The 23,563-nt window shown below is 35.1% G+C and overlaps 1 protein-coding gene across 1 annotated transcript; it reads left to right on the top strand.

Moving 5' to 3' along the window:
- The first annotated feature begins 1,902 nt into the window (after nt 1-1,902).
- LOC127853474 (tyrosine-protein kinase SRK3-like) lies at nt 1,903-18,702 on the top strand. Its single transcript, XM_052388022.1, has 5 exons — nt 1,903-2,125; nt 2,892-3,133; nt 16,669-16,822; nt 17,260-17,391; nt 17,977-18,702. Exons 1-5 carry the CDS (start codon nt 2,050-2,052, stop codon nt 18,171-18,173), a joined length of 801 nt encoding a protein of 266 aa, XP_052243982.1. The 5' UTR covers nt 1,903-2,049; the 3' UTR covers nt 18,174-18,702.
- Nucleotides 18,703-23,563: the final 4,861 nt, after the last annotated feature.

Raw genomic sequence — 23,563 nt, 5'->3', positions numbered from 1 at the left:
GGCGACATTGCGATGATACCACGGCGACAGTACGATATGACTATCGCATTGTCGCCCCCGTACTATCGCACTGCCGCCATTGTATTGTCGCACTGTCGCATTGTCGTCATCGTACTAGCGCGTTTTCGCAATCGTACGAACGCATTGTCGCCATCGTATTGTCGCACTGTCGTCATCGTACTTTCGCGTTCTCGCATTCTCGCCCTCTGGATTTTAATGAGTAACCACGGTGGCCCTAACGGTATTTTGTACAGTAAAGTGCGTAAAATCTGGTTTGGAATAACAATTTTTATGCCGAAAACCCGACTTTGTTTTATAAGTAGTAGTCTAAATATACAATGAGTTTTCCGAGCATTAAATAAACATATTAAAATAAAATTCATGTTCGTATCAGTTGAAGTTCTTGTTAATAGTAGAAGCAAAAAACACAATAAAACGCTGATTGGGCTTACTAATTTGAGGCAAGAAAAAACACATCGCGCTATTATATATAACATATAACGCGCATCCGCAAAGTTCGAGCGCCCGTCTCGGTGCCGTCGTTTCCGGTGAAAGTTTCGCACAGGAGCTACCGAGTTAGGATATGAGACCACGAATCATGGCTTGACTTTATATATCAGTCAGCGTAGTACCTGACCAGACTGCGCGGTTGGACAAGCTAGGATGGACCAACTTCGGCCGCATATGACATAAGACCCATTTTCGCATGACGCGGGTCATCTGACCTTTATAATGTGTATATAGCTTTGAATGGAATTTGCACATAGTTTTTGGCATGGACTTATTGTTATGTTAATGTGTTGCACGCTTTCAAAAGCAGAGGGCATATATAAGATCAATTATACTACGGAGTTCATTTTCTGTTGCAAAATGAAATGCAATAAAGATTGTTACTCAGCGGTGTGTACAGTATGACAGCGTTGTCTGTCTGCGATGCATTTATACTGGTTCTAAGCTGGCATACTCACCAATTGGACTCAACCATCTGCTCGAACAAGAAATGATAAGTTCTACTAGCATAAACCTTTAATTGTAACTCATTTTAAAAATATTCATGTTATTTATATTATTCAATTTATTATTCAAAATTATAATTATTATTTCCTTTATTGTTGTTTTTCGCATTAAGAAACTTATTCGGCTTACGAAACTGAAAAATCCCATTGGAAAAAGAATCCCATGGGAGAAAAAATCCCATGGGATTTAAAAATCCCATGGGATTTAAAAATCCCATGGGATTTTTTGTTTTTTTTTAAACACGACTAAACGCATTAAAATATCGTAGTTGTTCATCATTTCATAAAATATGATGTTTCTGAAAGTTTCATGAATAAATCTCTCAAAATAAGAAAAAAATCCCATGGGATTTTTTTCTCCCATTTTAAAATGGGATTTTTTTATTACTAAATATTTTTATATATAATTGGCATAAAACCAATATACAGTCCTTAAATAACGTTAAAATACTTGCAAACGCAAATAAAACACGTTTTTTAAAATGTTCAAAATCCCATGGGATTTTTCTCCCATTTGCAAATTATGGGAGAAAAAAAATCCCATGGGAGAAAAAATCCCATGGGAAAATCGAAAATCCCATGGGAAAATGCAAAAATCCCATGGGAACCCCAACTTTGCTTATAAATTTCATAGTGAAGAAAACGCGTTTTTTGAGTGAAAATAACCAATTATTAATCAACGATAAGACTTTTATCGCATACTATGTCTCAAAGTAGCAAATCTTTAAGAAAAAGGGTACTTAAGTTTGCGAAATTTCGGTTTCGCAAAGTTTTTCCGGTGGCCGTTCATTAATACCTTGAATAGGAACTTAATTATCAAACAGTAGATTAGATCTCAAAATGATGTCTTATACAATATTTACTGTTAGATGCTAATGATGGCAGTTGTTCTGAACTTGAAGCCCCTTCACCGGAGATTCAGACCGAAGCTTGTCCAGATTATGACAGTGTACCCAAAGACGAAGCCGACCTGCATGATCAAGGAGCTAATATTAAACAGGATGCTAAATGTGATTCGCATAGAAATGTTCATATGGTTGAGGTGGATGGAAAATCAGTGAAACTTCAGGGGATTCTATCGAGAGGAATTATCACAGACGTGTGGGCGGGTAAGTTGTAGACAGGGTTGTTGTTATAAAATACTTTTAAAATATTAAGAACGCATTCACAATATATGTTCTTTATCTTAAAATTGTCTTAGTTTAAAGGTTAAAGGTGCGGTTTATAGTCTGCTTCGATATCGTAGGCATCTTCAGCCGACTGCGACATTAACCCCCCGATCTCTGGGATTTAAGTCTTCCGTTTACATATTGCGCCGTAGGCAGCCACGGCACATTGACTTATTTCCCTCACAGGTACCCATTTATACACCTGGGTGGAGAGGAGCCAGCGTGGGATTAATTTTTTGCTCAGAAAAATCCAGTGCCCTAAGCGGGAATAATAATAATAATAATTATACTACTACGACTACCACTTACAATACTAATAATAGTTGAAGTAGTAGAAGTAGTAGTAGTAGTAGTAGTAGTAGTAGTAGTAGTAGTAGTAGTAGTAGTAGTAGTAGTAGTAGTAGTAGTAGTAGTAGTGGTAGTGGTAGTGATAGTTGTAGTGGTAGTAGTAGTAGTAGTAGTAGTAGTAGTAGTAGTAGTAGTAGTAGTAGTAGTAGTAGTAGTAGTAGTAGTAGTAGTAAGTAGTAGTACTAGTATTTTCAAAGAAAATAAATTTGGTAACACTGTTAAAATAATTTAACATTCTTTTTACGTTCCCCTGTGTAATTGGTTTTAAAACACGCTTATTTTAAATCCAATTCATTGCGTTCTGAATTCACATTCTGCTACACTGAAAATTGTTATTTGGATATAAATCTTGCTTTAGGCAAGCTAGACGTTGCAGTTAAAACCCTCAAGCCTGGTCGGATGACGCAAAAAGCTTTCCTGGAGGAGGCCGAACTGATGTATCGTCTGCGTCACCCGAAGCTTGTCCAGTTGATAGCCGTCTGCACGAAGCCGTCCCACATAATCACAGAGCTCATGGTGAATGGTGCACTTCTAGATTACCTTCGGAAGGACCAAGGCAGAACAATCACGTTTAATATCATTACTAACATGGCTGGACAGGTATGGGACTGATAAAGCTCAGGGCTTTTTTACATTCATTCTTGTAGGTTTTGATGTAAAAATATAAACAATAGATAATAATGATGGTTTAGTTCGAAAATGGTTCCGTTTTATTAAAATTTATTAACTGTCTACCAGTGAACATTAAGGTCTCATTGACCATCGTGCACTGGTCTATTTGGATCGAAATTCTTTCTTTGGCGAACACCCGTGCAGCCTGGGTAAATGTGACCTACTTTGGCTCCAAATTAAATATTTGTTTCCCTGAAAATGCACATAATGTAGTCGTGAAGACTCGGCGTCGACCTGTGAATAAACTCTTAATAACAAACACACACGCAAACTACAATTTATAATATAATGCTGCATACAGCATAGTGTTTCATGGCCTAAAACAACACGTCATTTGTAAACTCAACAAATAATTTGTTTGTATTAACACTGAGGATTTGAAAACGAAACTGTGTGTGTTTTTAACACCGTACAAGTAGGATTATGCGTAATATTTGCCGTGCTGCAACACAGAATCGTGTCATTGCGGCAACTGATATTTCAGTCAAGTGATAAAGATGACGCATCTTATCGTGATTATCTTATCTACACATGTGCCAGCATGTGGTGTCACAGTCATACCATTAAACGCTCGTAATCAAAAATTGTGACATCCACCTTGAAGAGAATGCGTTTGCGCCTCTATCGAAGATTTGTATTTAAAATGCGAATTGTCTTTCTAATATTATGTATCCGTAATAAGTGAAAGCAGAATATAAATTTGTGTTGTCTGTTAACAGTTCAATCTAAAAATTTTACATTTTATTTGGAAAATTTAATAAAGACATAGATCAGTTTAGGAATATAGAGAACATCGCCGGGACGGTTAAATATCAATTAATCATTTTTTTTCAACCTAAGCTTTAGTTTGTTTATATTAATTTCAAATTGATACTTGATTAAGAAACATAATTACAATTTCAGTTTATGGCAAAGGCAGATATGAACTGTTCAATAAAAAAAATGTACAACGGCCTGAACTTTTTCAAAGTTTATCTCAATTTAAATGAAGTAGTTCAGCAGATATTCAGTAGAGCAACCTGTACCTGGCTCTTTGTGTGTGATACTTACAAAGAATGTACAAAATAATTATTATCATAAATGCATGGTGTCAACGAGATTTGTATTAAATTATCAAGCATTAAAATTGAAAATTGAATATTTTTCACCTAAAATTAAATGTCATGTATTTTCATTTCATTTGTAATTTATTTCCATGTATTTACCGCATCGGGTAATTAATATACGCACCGCCTCCCCCTCCCCCGCCTCACCAATATATTTTTCCAACGTACTTGCCAAACAACGTAGTCTGGCTCTATAAAAATACATCTACTGCAATGCATGAGTCGTAATCTGACGTATTTTTTTCTAAAGTTTCAATGGTTCAATACTTTCCCATTGTTTGCATTAATTCTGGTTTCTTTATAAATACTACATGTACTGATTTGCGCGTCTTTATTTAGTAACAGATCATGGTCTTTTGCAACACGCACGCTTTCCATGCGAGGAAATTGACAGACGACAGCAACAATGTCGCGCCCTTATTTAAAAAAAGGGTTTAACATGATGTACATGTATATATAATGGTGTACGCTGTAGCTGTCTACAAATTGAGTCAATTTACTGTGCTGATCGCTATTTAAGAAGCCTAGTCATAAGATCATCATCTACAGTCCCATTGAACGGGAAGATACACACGCCAGAGGCTGAGGGTGTCACGGCTACATTGGGACTAAATACAAACCTGCCAACTACCCGCAATGTAACATTCCTAATACGTTTGAACATCTCTTCTTTGTATGTCCGGCATATACTCTAAAACGCCTAGAGCGGAGCGGAGGTATACTAGCGGCTTTCACAACAACATGTAATATAGACCGCAACCTATTGTTGATGCCGCCCAACGAAATCGCCCCACAGGTGCAGCTTCATGTGTTTAAATTTCTGCGTGACACAGGAAACCTTGATAAATTATAACACGTACATATCTCAAACTATTTTTAAGGAAAAATATAATTGCGAGCATATTTTCACTCGTTCACCCAAGAAATCAATTAATACAATTACTACAGTGCAAACTATCTATAATTAGCTCGACCAAATATAGCCCCAGTAAATAGGTCGTCATAGTGTATGTAGGAAAATTACATCAATACATAAATAGATATAGAATAATGTTAATAAATCAATATTTCTGTGTAAGTATATAAGTGCCAATGACTACCGCTAAACAAGGCAAAGATGTGGGGCCGTCTATGACGAACGTCCGCGGCCCTTTGGTCTGCGCCCAGATTAGGCGACATGATCCTGCAACATGTCTTTCAAAATCTGAGAAAACTGGATACCTCGTCAATATATATACGTACATGAGATACATCGGGGGTAAATCGTGCAAATAAATATGCTGATAACGGGAATCGACTATGAATGCATTATTAAATAAAACAATAACCCCATTGTACTTCGCATTAATGAGAAGGAACAACGACGTGAATATAAATAACAATAAATACAACAATATACTAGTGTCCAAATTTAATGTATTATAAGGCTACTCATATATCTTAACAAATTTTTCTTTAACTACATACCAACAATAAATCGTTTACTACTTCACCACTATCTTGCACAAGAAACACCAATATATTTAGCTATAGACTAATTTGAAGACGTCAACGTTTTATAATTACTTCCCCTACAATAGAAAATATATAAGGAAACTCGCATTCTACCAACGATCAAAATCTAAATAATTCTTTTTCCGATTTTTTTCTGGTGGAATTCAATTTAAATCTAAAAGTATATCCGCATTTAATAAATGAAATAAGAGATATAACGAGGCATCTCGCGTTTACTTTGAATTACCTCCCCTTAGCTGATCGGAATATCAAAAATACGCATATGCACGAATGTGTTCCCTACAAAGCGTGATATTAAACCGCGTGCCCGTGCCACTCGTTCTCCAATTACTCAATCAATACGGTGCAAGCTATCTACAAACATCACGACCAAATACAACTCCAGTAAACAAGTGGTCAGAATAAATATACATGTAGGGAATTAGGAACAAAACATAAATATACTTATAAAACCTGTATCCTGTCTACCTATTCCGATCCATACATTATAGCCACGAGTGGTCCGGACCCTGCTCGGGTTGCATCTTACGGTAACCTACAGGCCAGGCCCGAGCAATGATCTGAAACAACCTATAGTTACCCCAAAGCAGGGCATAGACGACGGGCCGCATCATAGTGCGTCATCTGCCCCTGGGACTGTGCCCTGTAGGGCGCCATGGACACGAGCAGACTGTCATGTTGCAAATAAAACCTCAGTACAACATCGACAACACACACTTCCGCGAGGGACGTTAAACGGGGGACGGGGGGAGGCAGTTTATCGGTGCTCTACACCGGGCACTTTAAAGAAACAGGTTCGCCTCTGGAAGCGGGGCGTTTCCTATATCCCGCTCGAACCCCCAATTTCACCTCTCCTGGGGCGTAGAACACAATAAGATCACACCCAACTCAGTAAACAAACTATAAACAAACAAACAAATCATAAATGGTAATAATTATAATCAATCTTCGGTGAATAACCGAGCAGTTGGGGTAAATTTGACCTTCTTTGGTTCAAAATTAAAATATTTCCCCCTGAAATATCACAGGGGCAGGTAAGCACATAAGGTAGTCGTGAAGACGCAGCGATGACCTGTAAATAAACTCTGACATTCACACACACACACAGATGTCTACACAGGCAGCGAATAGTATCACGTTGCTGAAAAAAAACGTTGTAAATCAGTTTTATAAACGGACATGATGAAATAAACATGTACTGACATTAAATTGCTACCGCGTTCAATTGTTACAGGTTATTGTTTTCACAGTTAACTTGCCATACGCAATTAATTGCTCACCATTTGCATTGAAATTGTCATAAGTAGCAATGTTTAACAGTTTGTTTGTACCAATTGTTTGCAGTAAAAATGTGTGATAATGATCAAAGATTTATAAATAAACAAAGATTAGCGTTATTGGGTGATCACGCCCGGTGACGAAATTTCAATCATCTTATCGTGATAATCTTATCAACACATGCGCAGACATGTGGTGTCACAGACATAACAGTAAACACACTGAATCCACCTCGGGGACATGGTCTCCCTTGAAGAGATGTGTATTCAAAATGTGTATTGTCTTGCAAATATTATTAATCCATAATAAACGAAACCAAAATCAATATACACTTCAACACCGTTATTTCGAAGTCGTCGGGACCGTTAAAAAAACTTCGGATTAACGATAATTCGAAATAAACATTTGACCGAAGACTTCTTTGATTCGGTAAAAATAAAACGTTGTGGAATTCGCATGGTTCGGTTACACGCTTACTGAAAAGCGTAAACTAGTCAGATAGCAATAGATTTCCACGTGTAACAAACGGAGGAATAAACGATTCTTTTTCTTTCTTTTTTTGTCTCATTACACAACATATAAAATATAACGAATATCACAAATGATCAGACATACATACATATGAATACATTTTCGGAAATGAATTAACATTTTTTTTAAACTAATACGCGATGTCTCTCTGAACACCGGCGTTCGCGCAGACGACAAAGGTGTAATTATCGGCTTTTGACGCGCCACGACAAAGGTGTCAAATTACGCTCAGTATTTTGCAGTTTTGACTTCGGATTCAAGATTGATAATTAGGTGCGAATTATAGTGTTGGGACCGACTGAATCCCTTCGAATTAACGATTTCTTCGGTTTAACGAAGTTCGGATTAACAATGAAATTTTACATTAAACAAAGAAGAACCAAACTCGGGACCCGAAAAATACTTCGAAATAACGGTGACTTCGGATTATCTGTGTTCGAAATAACGGTGTTGAAGTGTATTTGTTTCCTGTTTTATAGTTTATTCTAAAATGTACACTTTATTAGGAAAATTTAATTTATTCATATATCAGTTTAGGAAATATAGAGCACATCGCCAGAACAGTATAGTATAAATTAGTATATTTTCGGCCATAGCTTTTTATATTACCTCTTAATTTTCTAACATGAAATGTAACTTTAGAAATAGTTAATTTTTAGGCAAAGGCGGATATGTACTTTTCAATAAGACAAATCTGCATCGGTAATGAATATCTCCGAGACTGTTCACGTTTAAATAAAAAAAATCTTAGTCTTGTACATATTTATTACTTGTTATGCCCCTAGAACAAAGGTTCTGGGGGCATATTAAAATCGCACCGTCCGTCCATCAGTCCGTAAGTCCGTCCGTCTGGATTAGTTTCCGCTCAATAACTCGAGCAATTGTCACTAGATCTTCACCAAACTTCATGAAAATGTGTAAGGCAATAACATCTAGGTCAAGTTCGATAATCGGCCAAATTGACCCAGACACTCTTGAGTTACGGCCCTTGAATCATTAAAATTGTTTTTTTTTCTCGTTTCCGCTCAATAACTCGAGCAGTTATCTTCAAATCTTTACCAAACTTCATGAAAATGTGTAAGACAATAACATCTAGGTCAAGTTCGATAATCAGCCAAATTGACCCAGACACTCTTGAATTACGGCCCTTGTATTGTCGTAATTTTTTTTTTCTCGTTTCCGCTCAATAACTCGAGCAAATGTCATCAGATCTTTACCAAAATTCATGAACATTTGTAAGGCAATAACATCTTGGTCAAGTTTGATAATCGGCCAAATTGACCCGGACGATCTTGAGTTACGGCCCTTGAATTATCGTATTTTTTTTTGTTTCTCGTTTCCGCTCAATAACTCAAGCAAATGTCATCAGATCTTCGCCAAACATCATGAACATGTGTAAGGCAATAACATCTAGGTCAAGTTCGATAATCGACCAAATTAACCAAGACACTCTTGAGTTACGGCCCTTGAATCATTAAAATTGGCTTTTTTCTCGTTTCCGCTCAATAACTCGAGCAGTTATCTTCAGATCTTTACCAAAATTCATGGACATGTGTAAGGCAATAACATCTAGGTCAAGTTTGATAATCAGCCAAATTGACCCAGACACTCTTGAATTACGGCCCTTGTATTGTCGTAAAATTGTTTTTTTTTTTCTCGTTTCCGCTCAATAACTCGAGCAGTTGTCATCAGATCTTTACCAAACTTCATAAAAATGTGAAAGGCAATAACATTTAGGTCAAGTTTGATAATCGGCGAAATTGACCCAGACGATCTTGAGTTACGGCCCTTGAATTATCGTATTTTTTTGTTTCTCGTTTCCGCTCAATAACTCGAGCAAATGTCATTAGATCTTCGCCAAACTTCATCAACATGTGTAAGGCTATAACATCCAGGTCAAGTTCAGTAATCGGCCAAATTGACCCAGACACTCTTGAGTTACGGCCCTTGAATCATCGTAAAATTGTTTTTTTCAAGTTTCCGCTCAATAACTTGAGCAATTGTCATCAGATCTTCACCAAACTTCATAAAAATGTGTAAGGCAATAACATCTAGGTCAAGTTCGATAATCGGTCAAATTCACCCAGACGATCTTGAGTTACGGCCCTTGAATTATCGTAATTTTGTTTTTCTCGTTTCCGCTCAATAACTCGAGCAAATGTAATCAGATCTTCGCCAAACATCATGAAAATGTGTAAGGCAATAACATCTAGGTCAAGTTCGATAATCGGCCAAATTGACCAAGACACTCTTGAGTTACGGCACTTGAATCATTAAAATTGGCTTTTTTCTCGTTTCCGCTCAATAACTCGAGCAGTTGTCTTCAGATCTTCACCAAAAATTCATGAACATGTGTAAGGCAATAACATCTAGGTCAAGTTCGATAATCAGCCAAATTGACCCAGACACTCTTGAATTACGACCCTTGTATTATCGTAAAATAGTTTTTTTGTCTCGTTTCCGCTTAATAACTCGAGCAAATGTCATCAGATCTTCACCAAACTTCATGAAAATATGTAAGGCAATAACATCTAGGTCAAGTTTGATAATCGGCCAAATTGACCCAGACACTCTTGAGTTACGGCCCTTGAATTATCGTTAAATTGGATTGTTCTCGTTTCCGCTCAATAACTCAAGCAAATGTCATCAGATCTTCGCCAAACTTCATGAACATGTGTAAGGCTATAGCATCTAGGTCATGTTCGGTAATCGGTCAAATTGACCCAGACACTCTTGAGTTACGGTCCTTGAATCATCGTAATTTTTTTTCTCGTTTCCGCTCAATAACTCCAGCAAATGTCATCAGATCTTCGCCAAACATCATGAAAATGTGTAAGGCAATAACAAGTAGGTCAAGTTCGATAATCGGCCAAATTGACCCAGACACTCTTGAGTTACGGCCCTTGAATCATTTTGAATCATTTTTTTCTCGTTTCCGCTCAATATCTCGAGCAGTTGTCTTCAGATCTTCACCAAAACTTCATGAACATGTGTAAGGCAATAACATATAGGTCAAGTTCGATAATCAGCCAAATTGACCCAGACACTCTTGAATTACGGCCCTTGTATTTTCGTAAAATTGTTTTTTTTTTGTCTCGTTTCCGCTCAAAAACTCGAACAAATGTCATCAGATTATCACTAAACTTCGTGAAAATGTGTAAGGCAATAACATCTAGGTCAAGTTTGATAATCGGCCAAATTGACCCAGACATTCTAGAGTTACGGCTCTTGAATTATCGTAAAATTGTTTTTTCTCGGTTCCGCTCAATAACTCGAGCAAATGTCATCAGATCTTCGCCAAACTTCATGAAAATGTGTAAGGCTATAACATCTAGGTCAGGTTCGGTAATCGGCCAAATTGACCCAGACACTCTTGAATTACGGCTCTTGAATCATCGTAAAAAAAAAATTCTCGTTTCCGCTCAATAACTTGAGCAATTGTCATCAGATCTTCACCAAACTTCGTGAAAATGTGTAAGGCAATAAAATCTAGGTCAAGTTTGATAATCGGCCAAATTGACCAAGACACTATTGAGTTACGGCTCTAGAATTATCGTCAATTTGGGTTTTTTCTCGTTTCTGCTAAATTAATCGAGCAAATGTCATCAGATCTTCACCAAACTTCATGAACATGTGTAAGGCAATAACATCTAAGTCAAGTTCGATAATCGGCCAAATTGACCCAGACACTCCTGAGTTACAGCCCTTGAATCATCGTAAAATTGTTTTTTTTTCTCGTTTCTGCTCAATAACTCGAGCAAATGTCATAGGATCTTCACTGAACTTCATGAAAATGTGTAAAGCAATAACATCTAGGTCAAGTTCAATAATCGGCCAAATTGACCCAGACACTCCTGAGTAACGGCTGTTTAATCATCGAACAATTGCGTGTTTTCTCGTTTCCGCTCAATTACTCGAGCAAATGTCATAGGATCTTCGCCACACTTCATTTAAATGTGTACGGTCATATGATCTAGGTCAAATTCATAATCAGCCAAATTGACCAAGACACTCCTAAGTTACGGCCCTTGAATCATCGAAAAATTGAGTTTTTTCTCGTTTCCGCTCAATAACTCCAGCAATTGTCATCGGATCTTCACCAATCTTTATACAATGTGTAAGGCAACAAAATCTAGGTTAAGTTTGATAATCAGCCAAATTTACCCAGGCACTTCTGAGTTACGGCCCTTGAATCATAAAAAGATTGCGTTTCCGCTCGAAAATTGCTCATAACTTCTATGTCTTCGCTTCAGATGTAGCCTTCATATTTGGTATGCATGTGTATATAGACAAGGCCTTTCGATAGGCATACACATTTGGGCCCCTTTGACCTTGAACTTAGGGTCCGCGTTTAGGTTTCGAATCTGCGTTTAGGTTTCGAAAAAGCGTTTTTCGGGGGCATATGTCTTCCGATGGAGACAGCTCTTGTTATTATTGTTATTACCTTGAAAATGATATGTACATCAGAAGTATTTATATACTTTTAAATTGTTTAACTCGGCCTATAATCTCTCAAAGTATTTGTTATGTAATACCCGCGAAAATGTTTAAGTTAAAGTTATAAACTGTAGATTTTGAAATCACCTTTATACTTGTACTTTATTCATTATTTCCAGAAAGAAATGATTGAGGTTAAGGCAATTGAAATGTGTACTTGTAAAAAAGCTAACTCGGCCTTAAATACTATTATTACGTTTCATTACTTAATATTGGTTCAGAGACTCATATGTTTTCAAATCTATTATGTTTTTTTTTAAATCACGTTTAATATATCAACGCTGCTATAAATATCGAAACGTTTTCATGTTTGAAATATTTTCAGTTCTATTGTGCGAAGTTATGAAATGTTGTGTATTGGAATCAAGCGGGCAGACAAGCTGCAGTAGCGAATGATAACGCCAGATAATAGAGTGAGACTTGCGGCTGCTCGATTGATGAATAATCGATTTTTATTCAGGTTTAAAACACATAATATACAAGTTATAAATCACATTTACATAACAATTATTACTAAAAGTATTTGTGAGATTGCTGCTGAACAAAACCTATGGTCTAAAACTGACATAACAATTATATGAATTAATATATGACAATTAGAAGGAACATAAAAGTGCAACAAAATAAAAAGGTCTTAAGAATGCCTATCACCTCAAATTAGTTTTGAAGGAAACAGATCAGCAACGACCTCAGTCTTAAAATATGGTTGCTCTATTGGTATTTAATTTATTGCTTAAATATCACAGTAATTTATTATATTACTTAAAGGGATCTTTTCACGCTTTGATAAATTGACAAAATTGAAAAAAGTTGTTTCAGATTCGTAAGTTTTCGTTTTAGTTATGATATTTGTGAGGAAACAGTAATACTGAACATTATCCATGCTCTAATATAGCCATTATATGCATCTTTTGACGATTTTAAAACCTAAAAATTATAAAGCGTTGCGACGCGAAACGATTGAATAATTTGGAGAGTTCTGTTTTTGTCGTTAAATTTTGTGAAACTACGAAGATTGCTTTTATAAGGTATAAAATACGTCAAGAATGTGTACTCGGCGAAATAGCTCAGTAGGCTAAAGCGTTTTTACTTCAGGACTCTGGCAGGACTCCAGGGGTCACTGGTTCGAAACTTGCTCCGGGCAATGTTCTTTTCCTTTTTTTAATTTATTTCTTGATTTTTTACTGGAGCTTTTATGATCCAATGTTTACATTTATCAATATAAAGCATTTAATGAATAAGTTAAAAAAATGCCAAAATCTGTGAAAAGGCCCCTTTAAATATCACAGTTATGCATGTATGTCACATATATGTACTATAACATACTTTCAGTATAAACTGTTAATTAGATATATTATAGAAACAAAATCACAACTTTGGGAAACTAAGTATGTAAATGAAATAACTTTGATAAAACAGTGTAAAAACCTAGGATTGCCCATGAAAGCCCGAAAGCTTATTTCCAATGGGATCCTGTTTAGGTTATACTTACTATAATATAATCCTATGTGAAAGTTACACATAATAAACAACACGTCCCTGATAATTATTGAGTATACATGTAAGTTGTTAGATTCTATAATATATTTGCCATGATGACTAGATCACAAATATTCTAATTGTAACAATTAAGGTGTTTAAAAAAATTACAATAGATGATTCTTAACAGCTAGTTTGAACTTATGTTTGTTATCATTTTTTTATTGTATCTGACAGAGCATTCAAATCACTAATTGCACTGTAGTAAAAGGTAACATTTCCTTTACCATAGCATTTGGGCACTCTGAAATTGTATGTATTTGCCCTTGTGAGTATCTTTAACAAAGATAAAATAAATTAAAATGTTCTTTCAAGTATGATGGACACTTGTCTTTAACAATTTCAAATACATGGTTCAGTCTTAATTGCTTATTTCTATTCTCAACATTAAGCAATGACATATCAGACATATTAATACAATATCTAGGACCTATTCCATAAATAAATCTCACAATTTTATTTTGACATATCTGTAATTTGTCTTTTAGACCTTTATTTTAACTTGGATACCAAGAGGAACAAGCATAATCTATGTGACACTAAATCAATGCAGAACTTAAGTATTTTCTAGTTCTTGTATCTAAATACATTTCTATACATAAATTTAAGACGAGAGTTAAATTGCTAACAATTTTGTTAACAATATTTTCACCAGATAATGTGTTATCAATACTAACACCCAGATATTTTACAGCAGTCGTGGGTTCAATTGTATGCCCCTTTCATTCAATTTTAAAATCTTTCAGTTGTTTTAACATTCTCTTCGTTCCATATACAATAAATTCAGTCTTCCCTAAATGTACGGATAATTTATTGTCTACTTACAAGTCTGAACAAGAATCCATGACACAGCTTAATTTTGTTTAGAGATAACATTTTTGTCTCTATGAGCATACTAGATAGCACTATCACCAGCATATAAAATCAATTTACAATCAGGGTCGATACTTATAATCATATCATTCACATAACATAAAAATAGAAGAGGTCCCAGAATACTACCTTAGAGTACGCCACAAGTAACAGGTTCGAATTTAGAAAATACTTATTTACGCAAACAGTTTGCTTTTGTCCAGATAAATACGACATGATCCAGTCTGTATTGTCAATACCCATTATCTTCAATTTGCCACATAAAATTGTGTGGTCTACCGTATCGAACGCTTTCTTAAGCATTATTATTTCTAATGTGGTCCATTAAATGGCACGTGATATTGATTTCGTTTTGGGCGAATTCCAGATACTTTCTATTGGTCCGAATGGATGTTTCCAATCTGTATTTATTTATAGATCGTTGCTTTAATACATTAAAATATTGCTCATGCGTAGGGCTGAAAAGGCGGAGTTATTATCGCGAGTTACAGCTCGCGATAATAACTTCGCCTTTCAGCCCTACGCATGCGCGGTACTAGCAAATGCTCACAATATAAACTCCGCATTTTAATCCGTACGCATGCGCAGAGTGCTTGCATCCCTATTCAGCTCTAACAATCCCAAACAATCCGTATTCAACCCACACAAATCCCTAAAAAAACCTAGAAAGATTGTTAAAGATTAATCCCTAAAAAAACCGGATTGTTAGAGATTAATCCCCAAAATATTCATCCCTAAGCAACCTCTTATTTGCGGAACAAAATCCCTAACCCTACTGTATCAAAAAATATGACAGAAAGAGGGCATGGCAATATTCCTTACATGGCTTTATTTAAATCTATTGAACACTCTAGAAGTCACACTTTAAGTTGAATCTTCATTTTTTTCTAATAATAGCTTGGCTGATTTCACTCATTGTAATGGTTTGTAGTAAAACCTTGTTGCCATGGGATGGGGATGTCTTCCGTATATGACTAAAGTGAAACCTTGTTAACACGATAAAATTCACAATTTAAGTACAATCGTAATATTAATTGGTCAGAACATTTGTTTAAATGATATCTTGACTTAGTATAAAAATGGTTCAGGTCTGTTTTAAAACATGGCTGCCGGCTGCTAGGAAAAATGACAGTTTTCCTTATATGAATACAGTGATACCTAGATTTATTGGCCTGATTTATTTTCCAATCTTCATGAAATTTGGTTAGAGCATTTGTCCCAATGAAATTTGATTGTGAAACTGGGCTACGTGTGGTCGAAAACTTGATCAGGTGGTCAAATAGATAAAAGCTTATGAACACTCTAGAAGTTGAATGTTTTTAAATCTTCCTAAAACATTTGTTCTAGCGAAATTTAAGCAAAGTTAGAAAATAAATATGTGCATAGGAAACAAATATTTATGTTTCATAAAGTACCTTTATTATTATTCTCAACTCTACCTAAGAATAGTAAAGTTCCTAGGGGTCTTTAGTGAGCGCCTTTTGGCCCATGGTCCGCTTGTTGTTTAACCCCGTAAAATATTATAATTATGTTTTCATTTAATTGTATTCATTTATAGATGCAAATGATATATAGATACGAAGGAAGTTATGGATGTTTTTAGCACTCGACTATTGTTTATTCTAGGTCAGAAACTTTAAACGTGATGAACGGCATAACATTGCCTGTAGTCATGCATTATTATGATCACATGTACATTTAAATGTGCATGACTGCAAGCTTTGCATAAGCCTTTCTCGTATTTTTTTATTCAGGCTCACTTATATTTATAACCTAGTACTACTTTTCTTATGTGATAATTGACCATATTCTAAGCATGCAATGTTCGACATTTTGACAACTTCATCCGTATTGTTTGGAATATGGCAGCATATAAAGTCAACCAAAAATACCTGTGATAAAGAATTGGAAGCATATTTAAATAATGCTTAAGATGAATTGAGTTGTTGAAAAAACAACAAACTTTTGAAACCTGGGATTGACAGTCCAGCTTTTCAGAATCCTCATCATACAAGTCAAAGTGGTCTTGGTTGATAAGTGCTCAACCAAAGGAGCTCGCAGGGTCAAGTTTGAAGAATATTCAATATCCTTTGTATTTGTTACACACATTTGGTTGTTTTCCAGATCGCTGATGGCATGGCATATTTGGAGGCTGAGAATTGTGTACACCGCGACCTTCGTGCGGCCAATATTCTGGTTGGGGAGCACCATGAGGTCAAGGTCGCAGACTTCTTTCGCGCTCGATTCATTCAGGATGATTTCTATGAGGCACCTGAAAGTGAGATTATATTTTTTGTCATTAAAAAAAAATGAATGTTTAAATTGTTGTTTTCTTATTTCGTGTTTTATGTCAGAAACCACACATCATAATTTGAGTAGTTTTTCTATATTTTACATTGATTATCAAACATAAACTTTACCATAAAATCAAGTGCCACAGACATTTTCTTTTTTTACATTGTTTTCAGGCAAGACATCCAATTAATACTAACATATCACATGTTTAACATTCATTGAATATTATAATTTTACAAAGAAGTGGATCTTGTATGGTTGCTATCGATTCTATTTATGGAAATAAAATTTGTATCAATAGCTGGGAAGGTCTTGAAAGTAATGGAGGCAAAATCAGATCTGCGTATGAAATGGCCTGCACCTTCAAAGAAGATCATTGAACATTTGTTTCTAGACACTCAGTTTCTAATTTCTTTTCAGACACTATTTTGCCTACCAAATGGATTGCCCCCGAGGCTGCATTTGATCGCAAGTTCAGTATCAAGTCAGACGTCTGGTCATATGGTGTTCTACTGTATGAGTTAATCACATTTGGCAGTGTACCATATCCAGGCAAGTCAATCAAACATTTGTTTCTTTGTTTTAGTTTATACTTATTATCCCCTGCCAAAGGCGGAGGCGAGGGGATATGGAATCGGCGTTCTCTGTCGGTTGGTCCGTCCGTTTGTTAGTCCGTCTGACAAAATTTATTTTTTGGTGGGGGATATCAGTTCAACGAATTGTTTATTTTAGCTTGATTGAATGTGAAGTCCATAACTTACTGATCCTTGAGTAAGTTTCCTAGGCTTACTCTTTTGTTTGCATAATAAGCAAATGCCATGAACTGCAATATGTATTTTGTAAAATTTATCATAAACAACAAAACGGATGAAAAAGAAGCTTTCTATTAAAAATTTTAATTTTTAATTAGGAGGGTGTTAATAAAATGATAAGACAGTAATAATGAAGTTGGTTCCTTTCTTATGTTGCATGGCAGCTGTTTGCTTATTTTGCTAAAGTAAATTTTAATCAGACTCAACTTTCATATTAGAAAACTTGCCTACTGTGCAAATTATTTATCCAATGCCATGGTTTTTACTCAGCCCATGAATTACCGTGATGTTTCATGTTAAATGGTTACTCTACATATCGTCCCAGGTATGAACAGTCATGTGGTGCTAAACCGGGTCAAGAAGGGCTTCCGCATGCCCCGCCCTACTGATGGTCCCATCCCCTGTCCTGACCCCTACTATGAGCACATGCTCAAGTGCTGGAACCGATCGCCCGAGACCAGACCCAACTTTGCTTACCTTCAGGACTTCTTCAACAGCTATATGTTGTCCGCTGAAGGATAATATAAGCCTATGGATTAGGAAAGAGAGTTATAATCAAATCAACAATGAACTGTACAGTATAATCCGATGGACTTGGGAAGGACAAATTTATTCCTCAATCCTGCTTGATTAAAGCAGGTAGCCATTCAACACTTTCGCCATCCTTCCAGACTTCTTCAACATTTATTATTTGTTCGAAAAAAACGAAATGTTTGCCAGTTGTCTAGGGTCATGACTTCACAAGTTCAATGAAGTTGTACAGTGATGAAGCTGAAAACATATGAGCCGTGCTCTGTGAAAAGGGGGTTTAATGCATGTGCGTAATGTGTCGTCTCAGATTAGCCTGTGCAGTCCGCACAGGCTAATCAGGGACGACACTTTCCGCTTTTATGATATTTTTCGTTTAAAGAAAGTCTCTTCTTAGCAAAAATTATGTTTAGGCGGAAAGTTCCTTTATACACATGCATTAAACCCCCTTTTCACAGAGCACGGCTCCTAGTTTTTCTGACTGCAGCTGAATTACAGATAATGTGTTCATGCACATGGAATTGACCTGCATCTTCTAAGAGCATATCATTGGTATACTGCAATTCATTCAAGCACATGGAACTTACTGGTATGCCATATAGATTTGTAGAACTTCTTGTAAGAGTATTTTAATGGTACCTGGTAATTAGCATACCACATGTTAGCTGTTTTTCATGCACAGTTCTAATTGAAGCCTCACTTAAGCAATATGTGATCTCCCAGTACATTGTTAAGCTTGTTCAAATTTAATGTTTCTATTGTCTTTTTATTTCCTCATCATTATGTTTAAATCACAACAGGCACTTTGATGTTATTATCTGGGTTATTGAAACAATCGAAAGACTTGAATGTTTCAAAATGTATTTTTAATGAAGAAACTACTTCCAGATAGATTTGTTCTTCAGTTGTTTAATTCAGACGATTACAGCTTTTCACTTTTGTTGATAGTTTATATAGATTTAATTTCAATAATGATATTTAATTGCATTTTATTCTTCTGAAAACATGTTCGTTACATTCCATTTACAATTATTATAATAATAATAGAATTACATGAATGATTCAAGAAATACATTGTCGATTTTAGATTAGAAGTATATTTTTAAGTGGAATGAAAATGCAGGCTAAAGTGAAAGAATCCAATTCATTATTTACTTTTGGTTGTGTATAATTTGAACATTAATTAGCTTCTTTAAAAATAGCATGTTAATGTTTTAAGAAGTTGAAAATTAGCCTAGTATTTCTTTTGTAATTTTGCTCTGTATACTTTATATGAATTAAGAATATCGACAAATTATTGTATAATGACCATTTACATTTTTGTTCATAAGTAGTTTACAAGCCGTTAAATGTTTGTGGATTTGGTCCATTAAAAAAAACAGGCAGCATTGAAGTTGGTTCTATTGTTACTTAATATGTTAAAGTAAATGGCAGAACAATGTAAACTGAACGTTTATGAAGCCACTTGAGCTATAGACAAAAAAGCATGCATAATAACATAATGTCTGATTGTAAAGTAAAACAAATTGTTAAGTAAAACAAACTCGTTAAAAGTGTTTACTGTACAAACGTTAATATATTTGGATAAATGTCGGTTGAGCATGTGCCTATTGTATCTGGTATAGGGATATAAAAACAAAGATACTATATTTTCATTTCAACTCACACAACTTTACTTTGATAATTGCACTGGTACATTATTTGATTTTAATAGCCATATTAATGCCTACCTACATATGTGTGTATCAAATGCACAGAGGGGCCCATACATGAAACCAATTGAAGAAGGAAGTAGTTCTAATGATCATCTTTTTATTTATTTTGAACATTAGTTAGTCTTCAAGTACCTTATTTTAAGTAAATTGTACATTTGTGTTTGGTCAATGTTCAACTGTTGCATCTGTTGAATACTTTGCTAAAAGTGACTCTTCCCTTTACTGTATTAATGTATGTTAAGTTTTCATTATGAAGTATATTTTATTTAAATGCTATAGCATCTGGCCAGAACAATGAAGTTACATGGAACAATTTTTTCTACTGTACATATTAATATATTGGCCGATTATTTTAAACAAAATAAAAAAAGATACTGGTAATACCATTATCTGTGATTTTGTGTTATAACCCCCAAATAACCATTATCTATGATGTTGTGTTATAACTCCCAAATAACCATTATCTATGATTTTGTGTTGTAACCACCAAATATTTTATAGTTCATTTTATTTACATTGGTTTCCTTTTTTTACTGGCATCCGTGTGCAGTTTTCCTTCATGGAACAGAACTGTGTAGGTTTTAAAAAATCTGCTTCATCATGTAAGCGTAATTTAATATTTTTCTCAACTTCAAGGGGAGATGATCCTTAACTCATTGTTACGTTGCTCATTTACGATAGGGGTTGAGTACTCATTGATATGAAAACACATTAAAAGTTTTAATGTGTTTACGAACCCCCACCCCCACCCTCTCACACATATATTTCATGGGTATAATAAAAACAAAAAATGGTTACAATAAAACAGCATATTTATTTAATCTAAAATGTCTACATCAATTCAAAAAGTTAACATAGAACACAAATAAAATAGTTTGATTCTACTTGGGCTCGAACCTTGGGCCTCTCACATGTGAAGCGAGCGTGTAACCACTACACTACGGGACCGCTTGAAAAATCAAATTCTAACTAAGATATTAATAAGCTAATAATAGTCGGTTTAAATGTTAACCCGGAAGTTTAAACGCAGGATAGTGAGCGGGGTTAAAAGTGCATACCAAAGGGCCTGCGGAGACGATTGTACGTAAGATTGTGTACAAAGCCAGCTACGACAGTGTACATTTGAAATAAAATGATAAAGCGGTAATCCTTTCCTAAACACTTTAGCATAACCTCCGTTTAAAAAAAATTCACTACACCATCATAACTTAACTCGAATGAGTGTTCATTTGCAATCACGGTTTAAAAACAAAAGTTCATTTATTTGCTGTTCCGAACTGTTACTAATATATCCGAACACTCAACTCTGATGGTTTTAAATTCTTTGCATGGCGTTGCAAGGTTGACTATTTATTACTTGTTTATTCTATTTAAAATAACTCGCATTTTCGATTTTGATGTCTCAATCAGCGAAGGCACCACTTGTTGTAAATTTAACTTCAGACCAAGAGATTAAGTATATTACGAACATTTTAAGTAATAACATATTGCCGATAGACGAGGGAGGATTCTTATCTGTTTCCACTTTATCAATTTAACCAATAATTTAATTGTTTGCAGCACTTGTAACCGTGCCTAGCGACAAGTGACCAATTGACGTAATGTCATGTACAAAACTATCATTTTCGAATATGCCCACATGCTGTCACTAAGTCAAACGAGCCTTCTAGAACTGGATCTTAAATGAAACGTCAATGCAGATACTTTTCCCGATTTCATCAAAGCCTCTATGAACTTATCCACTGCACAATCATGATTCAAATCTTAAATGTATCGACTATTTGATCATCTTTCATTTCAATGCATATTATTTTGCTGTCTCTGTGAATAGTAGTCTGGTAGTATCGTGGTTCCGAATAGAAAGCTTCTTTAATGTATCGGTTTAATGAATTTCATTTTGCTATGCATAATAATCTGAAGGTTGCATAAGTGTCGAATCTCCACGGATATTCCAAATAGTATTGCTTTCTTTATTATCGTTTTTTATTCGGTTTTAGAGAATTATTGATTTCATTCATGACATCCTGAACATCGAGCGTAATCTGTGAATAATAGTGTCCTCAAATTGCGAAGTAGAAATAGGTCACTTCAAATTTACTAAACTAATTTACAAAGCAGGTATGCACTTAAAATATATAAGACTTCCATCCTCTGTTGAATTGTCCAATAACAGTTTTACCACAGATTTGCCTCTATACAGCAAATCAAGGGTACCGTTCTCTGATCAGTTTGCTGGTTGTTTTTCTGGATGATTATCTGTGTTATTAATGTAACACATGAAGCTTTCCATGTTCATTCTCTATGAAAAAAAAACACAGAAACGATACGCTTTTTCAAATGATTGGTGTCTCCTAATTATGTTCTTTATAACGTCACTTTCTCTGGTCAAGTCATCGTATGCAATATAAATCGTTTTTGTTATGAGAAAGTCTCATATCGTTCCGTGTAATGCATGAAAAGAAAATCTTGATTAAGGACGTATGCTGCAGTTTTAATGCAAATCTTGCTCCACCTAGAATTTGATATTTTTTGGTATTTAGGTAGAACCATCTGTTGTGGATAGAAAAATAAAATAAAAATCATGGGTCACCGATGTTGTTCATTTTTTATTCGCACTTGAACAACAAGCATATTTCAGCACAAGAACAGTTAACCAATAAGGTAATAACATATAAACTTGAGTAAATTAATGAGAACAGTGTTGAAAACAACCTCTATTTATCATAAAACATGTGATACTGATTTAATTTGACTGCATTTCTAAAAAAATAACATGAATTGATTGATTCATGATTTTCATCATTTTTTAACAAAAACAAAAACAACAGAATTATACGTATGAAAATAAATAAAATGCAAATTTCATGTTTTTTTTTCAGAACTTTTGTTTCTTAGATACGTGAGTTAAGTTTGAAAATGGTTCCGGTCCGTTGAAAAACATGGTTGCCAGGGGGACGGGGCAGTTTTCCTTATGTTTATATAGTAAAAAGGCTTATAAACAATCATGAATTAAGGTCATGTAACATGCGAAACAACTCTTCTAAATATTGCATTTAAGTTTATAGTAGTTACTCACCTTTGATTATAAATGTTTTCATAATAATACAGTGTATTTGTGTGTATCATTTATGTGTTAATTGTTTTTCGAGGTTGGATGTTTTTTCGAAGAAAAGGGGGCATATAGTGATCGGACTGTCCGTCTGTCTGTCAGTCTTTCCGTCACACTTTGCGTTAAGGTTTCGAAAAATGCTCATATCTTCTATGTCCCTTGAGATATAACCTTCATATTTGGTATGCATGTGTATATGGACAAGGCCTTTCCATACGCACAACAGTTTTTACCCCTGTGATCTTGACCTTGAACTAAGGGTCCGTGTTTAGGTTTCGAAATCTGCGTTTAGGTTTCGAAAAATGCTAAGACTTCTTTGTCCCTTGAGATATAACCTTCATATTTGATATGCATGTGTATATGGACAAGGCCTTTCCATACGCACAACAATTTTTACCCCTGTGACCTTTACCTTGAAGTTAGGGTCCGCGTTTAGGTTTCGAAATCTGCGTTTAGGTTTCGAAAAATGCTCATAACTTCTATGTCCCTTGAGATATAACCTTCATATTTGGTATGCATGTTTATATGGACAAGGCCTTTCCATGCGCACAAAAATTTTG

Source organism: Dreissena polymorpha, chromosome 12 (genome assembly GCF_020536995.1).
Source record: "Dreissena polymorpha isolate Duluth1 chromosome 12, UMN_Dpol_1.0, whole genome shotgun sequence".
Lineage (NCBI taxonomy): Eukaryota > Metazoa > Mollusca > Bivalvia > Myida > Dreissenidae > Dreissena > Dreissena polymorpha.
This window is presented reverse-complemented; position numbering and strand designations above follow the sequence as displayed.

Excerpts from the sequence above, each read along its gene's own strand:
- LOC127853474 (XM_052388022.1), top strand. The coding sequence starts at position 2,050 with ATGGTTGAGGTGGATGGAAAATCAGTGAAACTTCAGGGGATTCTATCG. Across the intron at positions 3,134-16,668 it reads TTACTAACATGGCTGGACAG|ATCGCTGATGGCATGGCATA; the intron begins GTATGGGACTGA and ends GTTGTTTTCCAG. Across the intron at positions 17,392-17,976 it reads TGGCAGTGTACCATATCCAG|GTATGAACAGTCATGTGGTG; the intron begins GCAAGTCAATCA and ends ATATCGTCCCAG.